The following is a 17,389-nucleotide window of genomic DNA, read 5'->3' as shown; positions in this document are numbered from 1 at the left end:
TTGTCGCAGGAGACCTCGGTGAAGAATTCTGCCTTCGGACTTAGACAATCTTTCAGGATGGAAATCTGGGCCAAAGCTGAATCTAGACCTGACGTCCGTGGAGCCCTCCTCGGATACGCTGCTTGGGAAGTCCTGGTCAACATTTTACGTTCAGACTTTGGCACTTTTTTTGAGATTTTTCCTTCCAACGGGGGTCGACCCTCCACAGCAAGCCGATTTTGATGCAAGATCGTCGAAGGACCCTCCTTTGAAATCCTGGAAGTCTGGGGCTCCGGAGCTTGTCAGCGGGAGAGCCTGCAAGTCAGGCCGGGTCACGGTTGAGGTTAGCCGGTTTGACGCAATACGGCGGGTCCGCCCCTTTGTGGAGCTTTTTTTCAAAAGCTCTCCAAACTTATTGATCTTCTTCCAGAAGATCTTAGAGGGTCCTTTAGGAGTCCACAACTCACCCCAAGGTTCCAGAAGCCATGAGTTGTTCATTGAGGGTTGGGGCATTTACTCCCAGAATGCACCTGGTTCAAATCCAAAAATGATCACTAGCCACTGGTCAGTTCCTTCAGGTTTTGATGCAGGGGACTCTGTTCAGCTATTTTTCTCCTGTAGCAAGCAAGGAGTCCTTTCTTGAACCAGTTGAAAACAGGCAAAGTCCTTTTAGTGGTGAAGCCCAAGTGTGCAGCTGGTGCAGTCCTTCAGAATGCAGTGTCCAGGTGCAGGTCAGGGGTCCAGCAGGGCAGTCCTTCTTCCGTCATTGTTCCTTGTAGGTGTCCGAGGTGTGGGTGCAGCTCTGCCATATTTATCCTTGCTCCTGGGATGGAAAGCGGGGGGTAACTGTCCTATCACAGGCCTTTGGATGATCACTTCCTGGGAAGTGTGGCAAAAATCAATCCCAGGGAGCAACATTCCTTAAAAATCCAAGATGGTAGAAACTGAATTTCGTAGGTTAGGTCTGGCTAAGCCCAACCACTGGTGTGGCTAGAAATCCTTAACACACCCCTCTCCTGCCCTCTTTGAATTTGATCAAGAGGGCACCTGGTTGCCTGGGTTTGCAGGTAATGGGGGACGTCCTGAGCAGCTCCAAGTGTCCTTCCCTCCCTTGAAGGCCAGTCTGACTGCTCTCCCCTCATCCTGTTTCACCATCGGCTGAGGCAGATCTCCTCCACCAGCATCTTCCTATGTGTTCAACCCACGCCACTTCACACCTCATCAAGGCGGCCGGGCCAGGCTGCCAGAGGCAGGTCAATCAGAGAAGGGAACTACAGAGTTGAAACTGGTGGAAGAGTTCTAAAACTCTTCCCTTGAACTAGTTATATTAAATCCAACAACAGCAAGTTGTTGTATTTATTATAACAGCCAGTTTGAGACCAAACTTGCCATATCTAGCACGTTTGTAGACTTTATTAATCAAAATAAAGTCTCCCTATTTTATCCTATGGAGCCTATTCACTACAATGAGGGAAAAATGAATGTGGCTATTTTTCCCCACCAGGGCTTATAAACATATTTTATAAGGTCCCTGTTTATAGTTCCATGCACCCAACCCTTAGGGGTGACTTATATGTAAAAAGAAGGTAGTTTAAGACTTTGGAAGTACTTTTAATGTGCATATAACTTTACTTTAAAAGCAGCCAGCAAGGCAGGCCTGCCTTTAAAATGACCCTAGGCACCTCAGTAGTGCACCTATAGCGGCACTATCTATGCTGGGGTCCCTATCCTACATGCCCTACCATATACTAGGGACTTATAGGTAGGTTTACATAACCAATTATAATTAGCCTAATTTGCATACTCATTTTACACAGAGCACAGGCCCTGGAACTGGTTAGCAGTACCCAGGGCACCATCAGAGTCAGAAAAACACCAGCAAAAAGTGACAAATGGGGACAAAAAGGCAGGGGGCTTCTGCAATCAGCCCAGTTTTCTCACACACATGTATATTTACTACTTGAACTAGTTATAACTCTCCACTTTCTGGCTATTCACAATTACCAACTTGAGGTTTGCACCTAGGTGTAGACTTACATGTGTCCACCCCTTCAGTGAGTGGTGGGCGCTTTCCCTGAAGGTATTCACAACTGTAAAGCTACTACAAGTAACTTTGAACATGTTTTACCTTCTGCAAAGTTAGATGACATGTCTGTCAGCAAGGTGGAGACCTCTGGCATATTGATGGAGACCTCCCTATGGGGAAGTATAGGGAGATTAACTAGAGTTTATTATTTAAAAAATAATTACAAATATGTAATTTATAATGTAAATGAAAATGAATCTAAAACACTTGTTATTATTCTGAGAATATTGTAATAACCTTTTAGAGCATGTTAACTCCTCAAATTAAATATGTATTAGATAACAAAATATGTTAAATATATTAATGAAATGAGTAAATAATATATTTAAAAAAAATGTTTTAAAAAGAAATCGTAACTCCACTAACAGATTTATTTATATTTAGTAAACCTGGCAAAAAGTTGCATCTTATACATATATATTATCTAATGATGGTCGCCACTAGGTAGTTATAGTTAGGACCATGTTTCCATAGAAAAAGTATTTCTTGACTTGCCTATATGTTTGGCACAGTTTGACGAATCTTCACGAATTGTTTTTTTTAAAAGTGTTGCAGTGATTCTTGATGCACATGGAACATTTCGGGGTGATGGTCGAGCGGGGGACAGAAAAAAGGGGGACATTTAGACATGTCTATTAACCGAACCGCTGGACCGAATTACACCAAATTCGTCAGAAAGCTAGCTTTCTGTACGCAGATCACACTTTTGCTTATTTGGTGTAAATCCGTTCAGTATTTTTTTAGATATTAAAAAGAAAATAAATGTGCATAGCTCTGGCTGCGATGACTTCGCAAATAATTCATGAAAATTCACAATTTTTCATGAATATGTGTGCGAAAATAAGTGTTGCAATTGGCTGGCCGCAACCTGACTAAAAAATTGCAGCCACCATTTTATTTCACTGGACAATGTCTCCGGGTGTGTAAATCCAAATTGAAAGTTTATAAGGGATCAGAGTGAAGATACCCTGACCCTAGGGGTGTGATATTGGTGTGTTTTAGGGGCAAATTATAGGTTTAAAATATTTTTTTAGCAGCATGTGTGGCATTTGGGAAAATTGTCGAATTTTCACAATTTATTCAAGAATTATTCGCAAAATATTTGAAAATATATACAAATTTGAAAGAAAAACCACAGACTAATTCATGCACTAATTCATTCACTCATACAGGCACCCACTCACACACCCACTCAGACACTCAGACACTCATGAACCCACTCAGACCCACTCATAGACTCACACACTCACCCACTTTCAGATCCACTTAGACACTCACGCACCCGCTCACGGATCCACTGACAGAGACAGGCCCTGTGGCCAACCAGCGCTGCGTACGGACAAAGGTTGTGCATGGCGTGCAGGTGGAAGGTTATGGGTGCTTGGCTGAAAGGCCTGTCTGCAGGCTAGGCCTTGCGCCCAAACCCTGCTGCACATGCCCAAAGTACTCAGAATTCGAGGTCTTTTGACTGCAAGAATGATCATGCAGGCTATAGTTTAAAAATATAATTGCCCCAAAATGTATGTGGGGTGTTCCACCCTTCAGGTACATGAGAGTATCTTGCAGCACTTGCAACCAATAAAGAACAAGGATCCCATGCACCTGATAGCAAGACATATGATGTAGGTGCATGAGGGTAGACTAGAAGATCTGAAGTACTCAGTAATTGATGGATTTAAAAAGAATGTAAGAGGGGTGATGGAGAAATATATCTAAGAATGATACAAATACATTGTAGCTTTTGACAGTAAAGAACCGGGGGTGAACTCTGGTGAGGAAATGTATGTCCATGTGTAGGAGTCCACTATGCTATAGTGGTACCTATTTAGGTCTACAGTTTAAATACAGCTAATGTGTGAATGAGATAAACAACATGCAACAGTCATGTCCACCTAAGTGGCCCATTTATTTTGTTCTTTTGAAGCAAATTATTGCTTTGGTATTGCATGGTTTTAAAATTAGTTTAATTGTTTTTGTTTTTTTGTTTCAGATCTGGAGTTAAGAAAATTGATCAGGGAAGAAGCAAAGGAGCTATGATATCTCATTCTATGCCCACTTGGCCGAGAATATGCCTATGATAGGCCGGCGTGTGGCTCCCACAGGCACATGAGATTTTGAGGTGTGGGTTAATTTTCCACTAGCCCACTAGGGCGTTAAGTTAGAGTTTTGACCAACTACCTATCCGTCTAATCTTGAGGACAGGCAGACCAATATTTAATTGTGAACAGTAATTTGTGAAATAGGGACTCGTCTAAACTCCATGCAATGCTAAGGGTATTTTTGGTATTTTTGAATGAGCATAGACTTGGCAATTTGAGTTATGAAATGCATAATTTTGTGCCGATTTGGGTGACAGTGTCAGTTGTCTATTCATATGTATACCTGTGAAATCTTTTGGGAAAACAGATCTATGTTCAATATAATTTAAGGTAACTAGTGAAACAGAGAAGGACACTGAAATATTGAGTAACCCACCACTGTCATTTTGTCTGCCTTTCACCCTGTTGCTCGGCTATAGAAGGTGCCTGTATTTTCGTACAAGCACAGACTCTGGATTTTGAGTAATGAGCAGTGCATTGCATATTATTATGTGATGTGAGTTTTCCAATTTTGAGTTATTTTGTTTTCGCAGATGTTTTTAAATTTGATGTTGTGTCAAACTCAGTATTGGTGGAAAAGTGATAACGTGGAGTTAAAAGAAAAGGCAAGATGACGCCTCACAGGGTGAAAAATGCACCTAGTGCCTAAACGCATTCTGTTTCTTCACTACTTTAATTAAAGGTAATCTCAAGCATTTTGAGGGCTGTCCTCTTTGTTACCTGTGAGGAGAAAGTTTTATATTTACTGACTCAGTGGCAAGGCATCCTGACAGCACCACCAACGGTTTGGTGCAACACGGCATCGCCGCAACACAGCTGTGATAGATTATATATATATATATATATATATATATATATATATCTGAAATGTATATATATATATATATATACATATATATATATATATATGATTATTTTAAAAAAATAGTTTAAACATTTTCTGAAATGTAAAAGTTGAAGATATTATTCATTTAAGTTTATTAGAAAATTTAAAAAATATAATAATTGTAATAAATTGGTTACTGGTTGAGGGGTTGAAACCCTACTCAAGTAGCAATCACAGTTCTTGTCAGGGAGAAACATAAGAAACCCCAAAAATAAACTGTGCTCAACCCTCTAGTAGTTTGGCACAAAGCAGTCAGGCTTAACTTAGAGTCAATGTGGAAAGTATATATGCAGCACTTCAAACAGTAATAAAGCAAGCACATAGCACTAGACAAATCCCACACCAACTTAGAAAAACAGAGTCAAATTAAATAACTTATTTAACATGAAAACAACAAAAATCAAATTAGTAGAACTAGTGATATGTAATTTTAAAGATTTCAGGTAAAGTGAGTAAAAGCACAAAGTGTCCCTCCAATATATCTGGTTGTACAAAACCGGTTGAAAGTCACTAGTTCAGGCAGACTGTAATAGAGTGAGGGACGGTTACAGGGACCAGGTTAGTGCTCCGGAGTGCTTCAAAGCGTAGCATAAAGTTCTGTTCACTGTGGCAGGGGCTGTGAAGAGCAGGGAGAGTGTTGCGGATGGATGTCGCTGCAGCACGATGATCCTGTCTGGCATCATGGACAGTCATTGTTGGAGCTTCGCTTTGGCATTCACTGTGAGTTGTCGATGCTGTGGTGTGAAGTGGAGATCTCGCATTGCTGAGCATCACTGGCGATCACAGTGGCGTGAAGAGTTGGGTTCACAGGAACTTTGTCTTAGCAGGCGGAGCGGGTGGCAAGATCTTTGTGCGAACAGGCCTGTTCGCATGTGCAAAGATCCCAAAACTTCAGGATTTCTCCTTCTTTCGAGGAGAGAGTTCAACTTATGTCACACCAAGAGTCCAAGACCTGAAGGGCACCTCTTGGGGATCAGGAACTCACTCCAGCAGAGGGCAGGAGGGCTCAGGCAGGTCGAGGCAGCAGGTCCGCTGGGTTGTTGCAACAAGCCTCTGGCGCTTATAATATCCCTGTAGCTCAGAACAGGTCAGTCAGCTGACCTTTCGAGTCATTTTAGCCTGGGATGAAGGTTGGAGGTCTAGTCTTCCTTCTCAGCAACCAAGGCAGCAAGCAGCTTGGCAGCAGAGTATCAGGGCTGCAGTTTAGCCATCCTTCTGGCAGCAGAGCAGCATGGCAGCCTCCTTCTGTAATATCCACAGGCCTAGGATTGTACTGAAGAGCTGGGTCTGAGGATTTAATATTTATTCTTGTGGTCGTATTCTACAAAGTGTCCTGGGGGCGCAACGGGCATTTGCTCCCACTTTGTGAGCTCCTGGAGCACTTTGGTATTACAGAAGGGGCCACAGATGCTTCTGCGGCTCCTTCTGTAATTCAGCTAGTGCTGGTGCACATACAGCACCGGCAGTATCATCAGAGGGTGTTCCCTCATTTGCATGGGAGCATGGCCCCATGCAAATGAGGGAATCTCTTTGTCTCTGTGCACGCGCTGTATTAGCGATGCAGGTGCAGCCACAAACATGCCTTTAGAAGGTGCACTGAAAGTGTGCCACTTCTTTGTGGCGCACTTTCAGTCTGCCTTCTAAACGCAGCCCTCTGGATAGATGAAAAGGGGTCTTATAGACCCCTCAGACATCCCCTTGCAGGCAGGTGCAGTGACTAAATGTACCCGCCTGCAAGGGTATCTTTATTTCATCTGGAAAATGCAGGAGGGGTTGCCGCCTGCACTGAGAAACATGAACAGCTTTTAAACAGCTGCTCTGTATATCTCTTGAATGAGCTGCCCTGGGGCAGCACGAGTTCACGGCTCACCTAAGGGTAGCATATTCAGCTTAATAGGGCACACTTTCCTTGTTTGCACCCAGAGCACCAGCTTTAAGGTGCACCGTGGAGCAAACAGGGAAAGTGCACCCCATAGATAATATGGGCCCTAGTGCCCAGGTTGAAGTAGGGGAAGTTTCTATTGAACTCCCTTTGAAGTCCTTGAAGTTGTTTGCCTTCCCTGCCCTGGCACCAAGCTGGATGCATGAAAAATGCTGTGGTTACAAGTCCTTTGTGTGAAGGGAGAACACAGCCTAGTAACTTGCAGGTGGGACAATGCCCAGTTCCGCCGCCCCCAACTTGCCAGTTGATGGTCCACCCAGTTACACCTAATCCTTCTAGTGTGTGGTTGTCTGCAAGGAATAAACGAAGTTCATCTGCTAACTACACCCCGTCATGTGACACAGGAATAGGCTGCAGGCACCAAATGGTCAGGACAAGAAAATTAGAACTTTCTAAAAGTGGCATTTTCAGAACTGTGGCTTAATATCAGACATTTCTATTAAGAAGGGCTCTAAATTACAATTCTTTAGACACCAAATTCAATATTCCTACCTGCTCCCAATTGAAAGTAATCACTTAAATAGATGTAATAAGATAACCCAATATTATCATATGGGAGAGATAGGCTTTGCTGTAGTGAAAAACAAAGTCAAGTTTTTTTCACTACTAGGACATAGAAAACGTAAAAGTACATGTCCTACATTTTAGAAACACTTCACACTGTTCTCTGGGCTATTTCGGGTCTACCCTAGAGGTGACTTATATGTATTAAAAAGGAATGTTTGGGCCTGGCAAAGGGTTTATTTTGCCAGGCTGAAATGGCAGTTTAAACTTTACACACAGGCTGCAATGGTCCAGTGTTTATACCTTGGTGCCCTGGGTCTGGACGGTGAAAAAAGCTTATAAACAGTAACTTTGAAGTGCAGGGAATCCCCTTCCTCCCCAGACCTGGCTCCGGGATGAATAGAGTGACAATACAGGGCTGTTATGCCTATTGTGTTTGGACAGGGCATAGTCCATTCAGGTGTAAGTGTGAGACTGTGGCCAAATCCTTCCACCCATCCTTCCCAGAATGGCCCATCAAGATGTTGATGGCCCACCAGTCACACCTAAGCCCTCTTTGTGTGTGGCTGTTTAGAGGGAATGCACAAGCCCAGCTGTCACCTCACCCCAGACGTGTATTGGAGACAGGCTGCAGGCAAAAAGGGGTTAGAAGTAGGTAAATGCCAACTTTGTAAAAGTAGCATCTTTTAAATTGTAATAGTGTATCTGACTTTACCATTAAAGTGTGTTTCTCATTACAATTCCATAGGTACTAAACATGACAGGTCTATCACTCCCCAATCAGGAATTACAGCTTATTAAATGTAATAAGGAAGCCCCAATGTTATCCTGTGAGGGGTTAAGTCTCACAGTAGTGAAAAACAAATTTGAGGGTTATTCACTATTAGGACATGTAAAACGTAAAAGGCCATGTCCTACCTTTTAATTACACAGTACCCTGCCCTACGGGTTACCTAGGGCCTCCCTTAGGTGTGGCATATGTAAAAGGGGACTTTAAGGCATGACAATGGGTTTTAAATGCCAAATCGAAATGACAGTTTAAACTGCACACACAGGCTGTGATGGCTGGCCTGAGATACGTTTAAAAGGGCTACTTAAATGGGTGGCACAATTAGTACTGCAGGCCTGCTAGTAGCATCTAATTTACTGGCCCTGGGTACATGTAGTACCACCTTTTAGGGATATACAAGTAAATTAAATGTGCCAGTCAGGTGCTAGCCAGTTTCACCTTGTTTGAAAGAGAGAGCACACGCACTTTAGCACTGATTAGCAGCGGTAAAGTGCACAAAGTCCAAGGGCCAACAAAAATTATATCAGCACAAATAGAGCAGTGAGGCAAAACATTTGGGGGAACACCACCCTAAGGCTTATAAGTCTAACATTAATTATGTATATTACACAGCGATATTTGGCACTCTGTAGTTATTGTTAGAGCAGACTTTCCATAGTAAGAGCATTTTTTGTTTTGCTTATACTTTTGATGCCATTTGGAGAATCTTCACAAAACGTTTCAAAAAAAGTTAATTTACCTCAACTTCTTCCTGAACGGCATTGGGGCAATCTGTCGGGGTGCGAAAAAGGGAGAGGGATGACCCTAAACACAAATCCTCCATGAAATTTCCATAGAAAATTTTAGACAGTGATACAGCCTACAGTGATTTGGTGTACATCCATTTAGTAGTTTTGGAGAACTTGAGGTTCAAAATGTGTATAGATATGATGACAGTTGGGCTGAAGTTAAAAAATTAAAGCCTTCTGATTGGCTGAGGGAGCTTTGTGAGGTGCAATCATTCTGATTGGCTGGCTGCAACATTGACAGAAATGTTGCACCTGGCATTAGAGGACATTAGAATTTAGTCACCTTCCTGAAAATGTTTAAAAAATACCATAAAGGGGGACCCTTGTTATGGGTCCTAGAGGAACCTCCCAAAAATTAAAAAACAATTTTTATTTGAGGTTGCTGTGATCCCTCTTGACTCTCGAAAGTCTTGAGGGACTCCCAAAGTCCTCAGTTTGCCACCTCTTTGAAGGTATTGCCTGATTTATATGCCCCAAGAGGACACAACAACTTTTTTTTCTGATCACAGAAAGGTAAACTACACAGTGAGATAGATGAATGGAACAAGAATGAAAGGTTCATAAACACTGAACCTTCTCTTAAAAAGAGCCCATTCTCTTAATTTGGTGCGTATTCGCAATTACCCTCGACTGTATGCCCATAGGATGATACAACGTTTGCGCAGTGGCGGCCCATCCTTTAGGGCGGAGGGGCCACGCCCCCCCACCTTTTGCCCCTCATGATGAGTGTCTGTCAGGCTTAACAGAGGTGAGCCTGACAGACACTCTTCATGTTCAGGTCAGGCAGCCAGGAGCAGACATGCGCGATTTGTGCACACTCCTGGCTGCCTGAGATTAACTTTGCTGGGCTGAGGAGGTCACAGCTCCAATGGGCGTGACCTCCTCGGCCCAGCAAAGGTGCCTCGAGGCCCTCCCCTGGGTGACAAAGAAAGCGTCACCAATTTACACTCGCCCTGGGCACTTCAGGTTTAAGCCCTGAAGCGCCCAGGGCGAGTGTCAATCAGTGACACTTCGTCACAGAGTGGGGTGGGGTCAGCAGTCTCACTGACCCCCATCCCACTCTGTGACGAGGCTAGGACTGCTGCCTTCCCTCATTGGCTGACCTCAGGTCAGCCAATGAGGGAAAGCAGCAGTCCCAACCCTCCTGGGACCTGGAGGCTGAAGGTAGTTGTGTGTGTGTGTGTGTGTTCGTATGTGTGTGGTGTTTTAAATTGAATGTTTGGGGCGTGCGTGCGTGCATGTTTGAGTGTTATGAATGTTGTTAATGGGTGTGTGTGTGTGTGAAAGAATGAGTGTGTGCGATCTTTTAAAATGAATGTTTGGTGCATGCGTGCATGTTTGAATGGTATAAGTGTTGTTAATGGATGTGCGTGTGTGAAAGAATGAGTGTGTGTGATGTTTTAAAATGAATGTTTGGTGCGTGTGTGCATGTTTGAATGGTATGAGTGTTGTTAATGGATGTGCGTGCGTGTCTGTGTGTGAAAGAATGAGTGTGTGTGTGTGTGTGTGTGTGCCCCGCCCGTCCCCCTCCCACCTAAAGCTGCCGGCCGCCACTACGTTTGCGCTGCATGTGGATGGCTACTCCTCAGAAAAACAGCTTCCCCAACTTCTGTCCCTAGTCCTCTGCCCCTTCTCTAAACAACTTCGATGAACAAGCAGAACATGTTTGTTTTTTTCTCCGACCTGTCGGCAAGCAGAGGGGTTGTCTCTTGACAGACGCTCTCCTCTCACCCCAGGCTCCTCTGGTCGGTGTACGATGCAGACATCTAAGCGGATTTGCTGAATTGTGTTGACTTTTGCCAACGTATGTTATTCCGCACCTTATGAAGCATGAGTCGCTCCGAGACGGATTTCCCGCGCTGTGGCCCTAGGTGATGCCACTAGCAGCTCTTTGAACAGAGCGTTCAGTCTCCTGGAATGCTTCCCAAAGGCACATCCGTGCACATCACTTGTAGTTAGTCTCCAAAGACGTGAGACACATCAGCCCAAGAGTGTCTCTCACAGGTATAGCCTGTGAGGAGATGATCTCTAGCGGTGTAAAGCCATGTGCCAATAGAAGAGCACAATGTGCCCTCGCTGCCATACTCAAACAGTATGCCACTGCGCCCTTCCATGAAACAAAGCGCACACAGGCGCATCTGCGAAGCAGGATAACGTAATTTCGCCTTGCAACAAAAAACACGTGGCAGATTTACCAAACCGCTTTTAAATTGCCAGTATCATACAGTGCATATCTGTTGACACCTGATTGCCAGAATTGTAGCTTCTAAGCACCTGCATCTGTTTTCAGTGCACATGCAGGGGCTATTATTATTCGCAATGCTTTACAAAAGGCACAGGGAGCTACTGCTATTTACAGCGCTTTGAAGCAAGTCTGTGACAGCAAGCTCTGTAGAAAAGCAGTTTACAAGTGATAATAAATTTAATTCTAATGCTATAAAATCATAAGGTAAGCATGAATAACCCTAATAATAATAACACAGATGTAATAATAACAATAACCGCCGATGAAGACAATCACAGTAACAGTAATAATACTAATGCTGTTTCTATTACTTCCAATCGTACTACTGCCACTACCCTCACTACTACTCGCATTACTGTTCCTACTCATAATATTAAGCATATCTGAGTATGGTCGGCGCAGGGGAGCTTCTCCCTGCATTTCAATCTAAACATTGGTGAATGCGGAGGTTAGATTGATTGTTTAATTGATTGTTTGATTGACTGATTGAATGAATGGGGAGTCAGGATATGTGCCCTACGGCGGCTTCCACGTCAGCCTTCAAAAGACATTCAGGTGATTACTTTGGGATTGTGTGATGGCAGCCTGACTACAAGAAGAACTTAGCAAGGATGAATGTTTGTTTGTAGTACTGATGTTAATGTTTTAATAATCATGTACACTTTGATGGTTGCAATATCTGAATAAAGTGTTTACGAGAACTTAGCAGTGTGTCAGCTGTGGAGGATCCTCCTCGTTGCCCAGAACAAGAGCACTGTGAGTGAAGCCGCACAGCCCTCACCTCTTCTTTGTGTGATTCTGAAGTCCGAGGGAAAGGGGACTGAGGGTAATTCAGCAGTCACTCCTCCGGCTCACATGCACGAACTGTATAAAAGGGTCGAATGACGTTTGGAAAAGGCATTCTTGCATTCATTCTGGTTGCACTAAATTGTGTGGTCCGAAGCAAACATTTTTCGGAATTTAAATGATATCTGTTACGGAAAAAAAAGGTTAAAATCTGGCCTTTAACGCGACGGGTATATCGTTGCTGGCTTCTATGTATGTCAGTGATGGGCACCAGGGAGACTTTCCCTTACTTGACACTATACTTGTGAAAAGTGAAACCGCCTTGGTACCTGCCTAATGATTAGATAACTATCGTGAGATCAAATAAGAGGGAAGACGTCTACAAAATAGCCCTTTGGAGACCGAAGTTCCAGAAAGGCAACGTATGTTGATAAAATGTATGTGATAAATCAGAGACTGCAATGACCACAGGGCAGTGGGAGACGTGATGAAAAGGACGCCTCCTGGCGCCCGGGCCAGGGAGGGTTCACAGCACACTTGTTCGAACATTAATGGAGTAAATGAGGCAATAATTCAAGACACTGCTCACTATATCACAGTGGGAAACTCGATTCTAAAGGACTTCTGCAGCCCGGCCCGTGAGAGGCAGCTGCCTGCCCGAGGCCGGGGTGTGCGTCAGGGTGCATGCGCACAACCCGCCCTGCGCGGTCTGTGCCGTTCACGCGCTCAACCAAGATGCATTCTCAGGGTTCTCTCCATCCTTTCCAAGTGTATGTAGGTCTTGACACGTGCTCCACACGCAGTAACTTTTCATTTCCCTTACTGCTTTCTTCCTCTTACCTCCTCCTTCCTTCTGCTTTCCAGCAGCCAGTGGCAGTGCGCATTATTTGTTCACACTCCTTCTTATGCTTCTCGCTCTCAATGTGCACCTGTTTTCTCTTCCGTGGGCTTTCTATTCTCTCTGCTATTTCATCACCCCTGCTCTTGTTTGCTTTTCACTCACCCGAATCCCGTTTTCTTTTGTTACCCTTCTCGGTAACCCATTCGTTTCTTTCTTAACTCCATAACCTTTGCTTTGTTGTTCCTATCCCTCTGCCTCCTCCTCCGCAATCTAGAATGCATATCCCCTACTCTAACTGAAGCACAAATGTCTTATAGTAATTTCACGCATACAGTTCGTGACACTGGGGAGTGCGGTGAATAGTGGGGACCGAATTACACCATGGAATGGGACTAGCACAGCTATTGTGTCTGTTTTCACCTGTTGTGTGGTGCACAAATGTATGTTTGGTCTCAGGATTTGCACCAGACAAACTGTGTGGGGTCCATTATGTGCATAATTACCATCATCATTCAGGTGCCGAAGGGCTGTGGTGTAGAACAAATTGTATAGAAGTAGGAGCCACATATATGTGCAAAGTGGTAGAAAGCGGAGTCGCAATTTGTGCACGATTGTTTGCAACCAGTATGTTATTTTAGAAACTGACGTATTTGCTAGTAGGTCGCTTCACAAAGAATGGGGTTCACCGAACGACCCGCCTAATTAATATTTCATAAACAGGCCGCAATTTCTGACTCCTTGTGATTGGCTACCACCACAGAGACTGTGGCCTACAAGGGACGGCCGACAATAATCCCGGTGACTGTACTCCAAAGTGGAGAAAGAATTGTTTAAGTAGCCCCAGTTCCTTAAAGGAATCCAGGCTGCTTAAAAATCAATACATAAAGCTGTCTGCTTGGAAAACTCCAGTCAGAGTAAGCAGTAGCCCCCAAGACCACTGTGCATACTTCCCCGAAGCTGGCACCTTCCTTTCCAAAGGAGAAGGGGTCCAAAGGGGACCCCTTCCCCTTTGCGAACCATTTACTCCCTAACTTGGGAGTTAGTAACAGTTGAGTGGTTTGTGGCTGGAACTATGGTTGCAAACCATTGATATGCACCATACCGACTACCAGTTTGGAAGGAACAGTCATGATGGGTAATTGATCTGACAATTAATAGGTGCAAAGTGTCAAACTCTACATAAGCGCTGGGAATGTTCCACCAACTACTGGCAATGCTATGATTTCAAACTCCGCAAAAGAATATCTTGTATCCAAAGTCAGTTACACCAAAATGCATACGTACAAATCGTGCACGAGTCACAAAAAACACAACATGCACAACTTCTCTATTACCTGCATAAGTGGAAAATGCCACTGGCTTCAAAAAGGTTGGAAGAAAAGTGGTGGTGCCATGAAATCGCCCAATTGGCGTATGCAAGCTGTGGGTAACGAGTATTGGCGAATGACTGGCGAGGAGAAAAGAGGAAACCTTAAGAGTAAGCCGAGGACTCACAAGGCATTTTGTTATTCACAAAATAGGCAGAGGTTTAAGGATCCTGATTGGTTGCCTCAGTAGCCCACCCGGTATATTTTTTTCTTTGCGTCTCGTACTTGCAGTCACAGGTTACTGAAGGACCATCACGAGTGAAAACACCAGAATGCAAAGAAAAGTAACTTGACTGGTTGAGTTACTCACGCAGGCAATCGGGAAACACGAGTACCTTGTAAAAACCCGAACTACCCCATTTCACCAACTGCCCCGAATGCCGAAATAACTGGTCTTCATTTTAGAAGACGAATGTGCAGATTATCTGTGGCAGGAGTGAAGGATGTCTCTAATCTTCTGATTGCTATTTGGAAACTGAAGTTGCAAATTAATGCCAATTTGCTTCTATGGGGAAGGAAGATAGGGTGTTCTCAAAAGTCCTGTTTCACACGTTGTGATCAGCACTCTCAGTTAGCATTCATTTAAAAGTTCGCCATTTTGCAGATACGGGGATAACTGAGAAACAGACAAATAAAATAGTTTGCTCAGGATCACACAGTTTGGCCAATAAACTCAGAACTCAAATGTGCTGGCGCCACATCTTACAGATCTCTTTCACCGGATGCCAACGTTTACTAATCTTGACAGGCTCTGTCGACAGCCATTTGCAATTATTGCCTTGTTTTCCCTGATTGCGAACTTGCTCGGACAGTTTACACAGGTTTTCCTCCCTGTAACAGTATATTAGGAAGGTGTGATTAAATTACTCCTTGTAATGAAAAGTGTTTCATGCTGTTGGCTTGTTTTATAAGAAATGCAGAAAGGAGTTACGTCCGGGCATTTATAAAGCGTTAATACGACCATTCTCTTCCTTCTGAGGTCTGAATATCTTCGTGTTTTAAAAAGGCTGTAAATATGTGCAGACCTGATAAATACCTCGGTTTGATTCATTCAGGCATCACACCAAATAATGAGATTTGGGGACATGCCCCAGCAATAGGAACTATTATTACCATTTCTATGATAACTGGCCTATATCTTTAACTTTCCCCCCCATCGTAATGATACTTTCTAAATAATTTTGCAACAACATTTGGAGGTTTAAGCATTATTTCTTTACCATTTCTTTAAAGACTAACTGGTTTCTTACCGCCACCATTCTGATAACAGATGTAAGGAAACCTCCAGACATTGCCCAAGTCAACAGCAAATCCAATCACAGACAGCAGGAAATCCATCTTTTTGCTCCACTTGTCCCTGGTGTCGGTTTGCGGCATCGAAGGCACAGGGGTGGTGGTACAGTTGGGGGTCACAGGGGTTCCCGGTTTGGGGTGACCATCTGCCACAACGAGAGAGTTTTCCTCCGACATGCTGCCTGGCTTGGGAACCGTGCAGGAGTCCATCTGGAGAAGTTTGAGGAAGGGAAAGAGTTCCTGTGGTTGGTGACAGGCGCTAGGAGGTGGGTCTCATGAGATGGACTTCCCCATCTCCTGATGGTAAATATACTCCAGGACTGAGCAGCGGCAGCAGGGGGGAGGGCACGGGGGATCCATAATATGATCAAAGGCAAGCAGAAGAGGGAGCCCTCAGCAGCAGCGCCTTACTCAAAGCACACATTTCAACTGCTGACATTAACCAACGTGTGTGGATTAAAACCGAGCGCCTTTGTACTCTTGCCCTTGGTAATTTCTGTTTGGCGTGCTAGATTTCACTGACAGGGACGGTGTGTTGTGTAAAACCAGGTATAAGTGCAGTCATAAAAGGGCGGGGGGGGGGGGAGGGGGGAAGCGACGGTACATCTTACATTTGCGTTCTCAAATTGATGCTCGACACACATTGGATTTGGTTTCACATTTGTAAAAATGGCATACTTTCGCCTGGCTTAGAATGGAGTATGCTCAATAATTGATCACCAAGTGTACACGTATTAGGTGGTGATCGCACAAAGTGCACGAACACTGACGTAAGTTCGAGCCTTTAACCAATTTGGGTTTCAGTCCTTCATGGCGGAAGCGGCACTGGTGATCCCAGTGGGCTGATGTTGCATTGTTTCAGAATCGCGACAGTTCTAAAGAAGTAATTGAAAGTCTCTGGAGAAATGAAGCCTCTGCTCTAACCACAGAGCTCACACGAAAGAAAACATATCTTGAAATCAAGAGGAGCACTTTCGAGAGCTCAATTTATATGGCAGAGGATAACGGATGCACTACCTATTTGTTGTGGCATGTAGTTTGAAGAGTAACGCAGCAAACGTGCAACATCGCACTTTAAGCCGGTGAGGACTTAAAGCCTTCAGCCCCAGCGCTGGTACATGTCGCAGGCAGGGTGGTGGAGCAGAGTGTTTTTGTGCTGAATGTTATAATGAAACAACAGTGTCACACGACAGACACCACTGGCAGCTTGGCCGTGGGCAGGGCTGCTTGTTCACCTTTCAGGAATCACTCCGATTGTGCTTGTCTTTTAAAAACGCAGGCCCATATTTATACTTTTTGACGCAAAACTGCGCCTGTGCAATTTTGCGTCAAAAATAATACCACCGGCTAACGCCATTTTGGTGCGCCGTGCGGGTGTCAAATTTATACTTTGACAGACTGCGGCGCAAACCACAGGTGTGAGTCATTATTTTTGACGCACACCACAGCATCAAGTCGTAAAGCAAATTGAAGTTAACGCGGCGGAAATGACTGTGGGTCGATTTACGACCCCGCAAACCGGATATGCAGCGTTTTTTGACGCAATAGCATCAAAATTCCCCGCGAACACAGCCATTTCAGCAGAGGAGAGCCTAAATGGATCCCTGATGCCTCTACAGACCCCAGAAAGATGACAACAGACCAGGAATCAGCCAGGAGGACCCACACAAGAACCAGGGCACTTTTAAGAAGAAAAGAAAGTGTCGCTTTAGTGCAGAGGAACAGGAAATTCTGGTTAAAGAGGTGACGGAACACCAGCACCAACTGTTTGTCACCTCAAAGT

General features: G+C 44.2%; 1 protein-coding gene across 1 annotated transcript in view; it reads right to left on the bottom strand.

Moving 5' to 3' along the window:
- The window catches only part of LOC138265155 (sodium-dependent serotonin transporter-like), a 590,345-nt gene extending 574,562 nt beyond the window's left edge, over window positions 1-15,783 (bottom strand). The window contains exon 1 of the mRNA XM_069212703.1: window positions 15,564-15,783. Within this exon, the coding sequence (XP_069068804.1) occupies window positions 15,564-15,783 (220 nt within the window). The remainder of the gene's footprint in view (window positions 1-15,563) is intronic.
- Between the last annotated feature and the right edge of the window lie 1,606 nt (window positions 15,784-17,389).

This window comes from Pleurodeles waltl, chromosome 11 (assembly GCF_031143425.1).
Source record: "Pleurodeles waltl isolate 20211129_DDA chromosome 11, aPleWal1.hap1.20221129, whole genome shotgun sequence".
Lineage (NCBI taxonomy): Eukaryota > Metazoa > Chordata > Amphibia > Caudata > Salamandridae > Pleurodeles > Pleurodeles waltl.
This window is presented reverse-complemented; position numbering and strand designations above follow the sequence as displayed.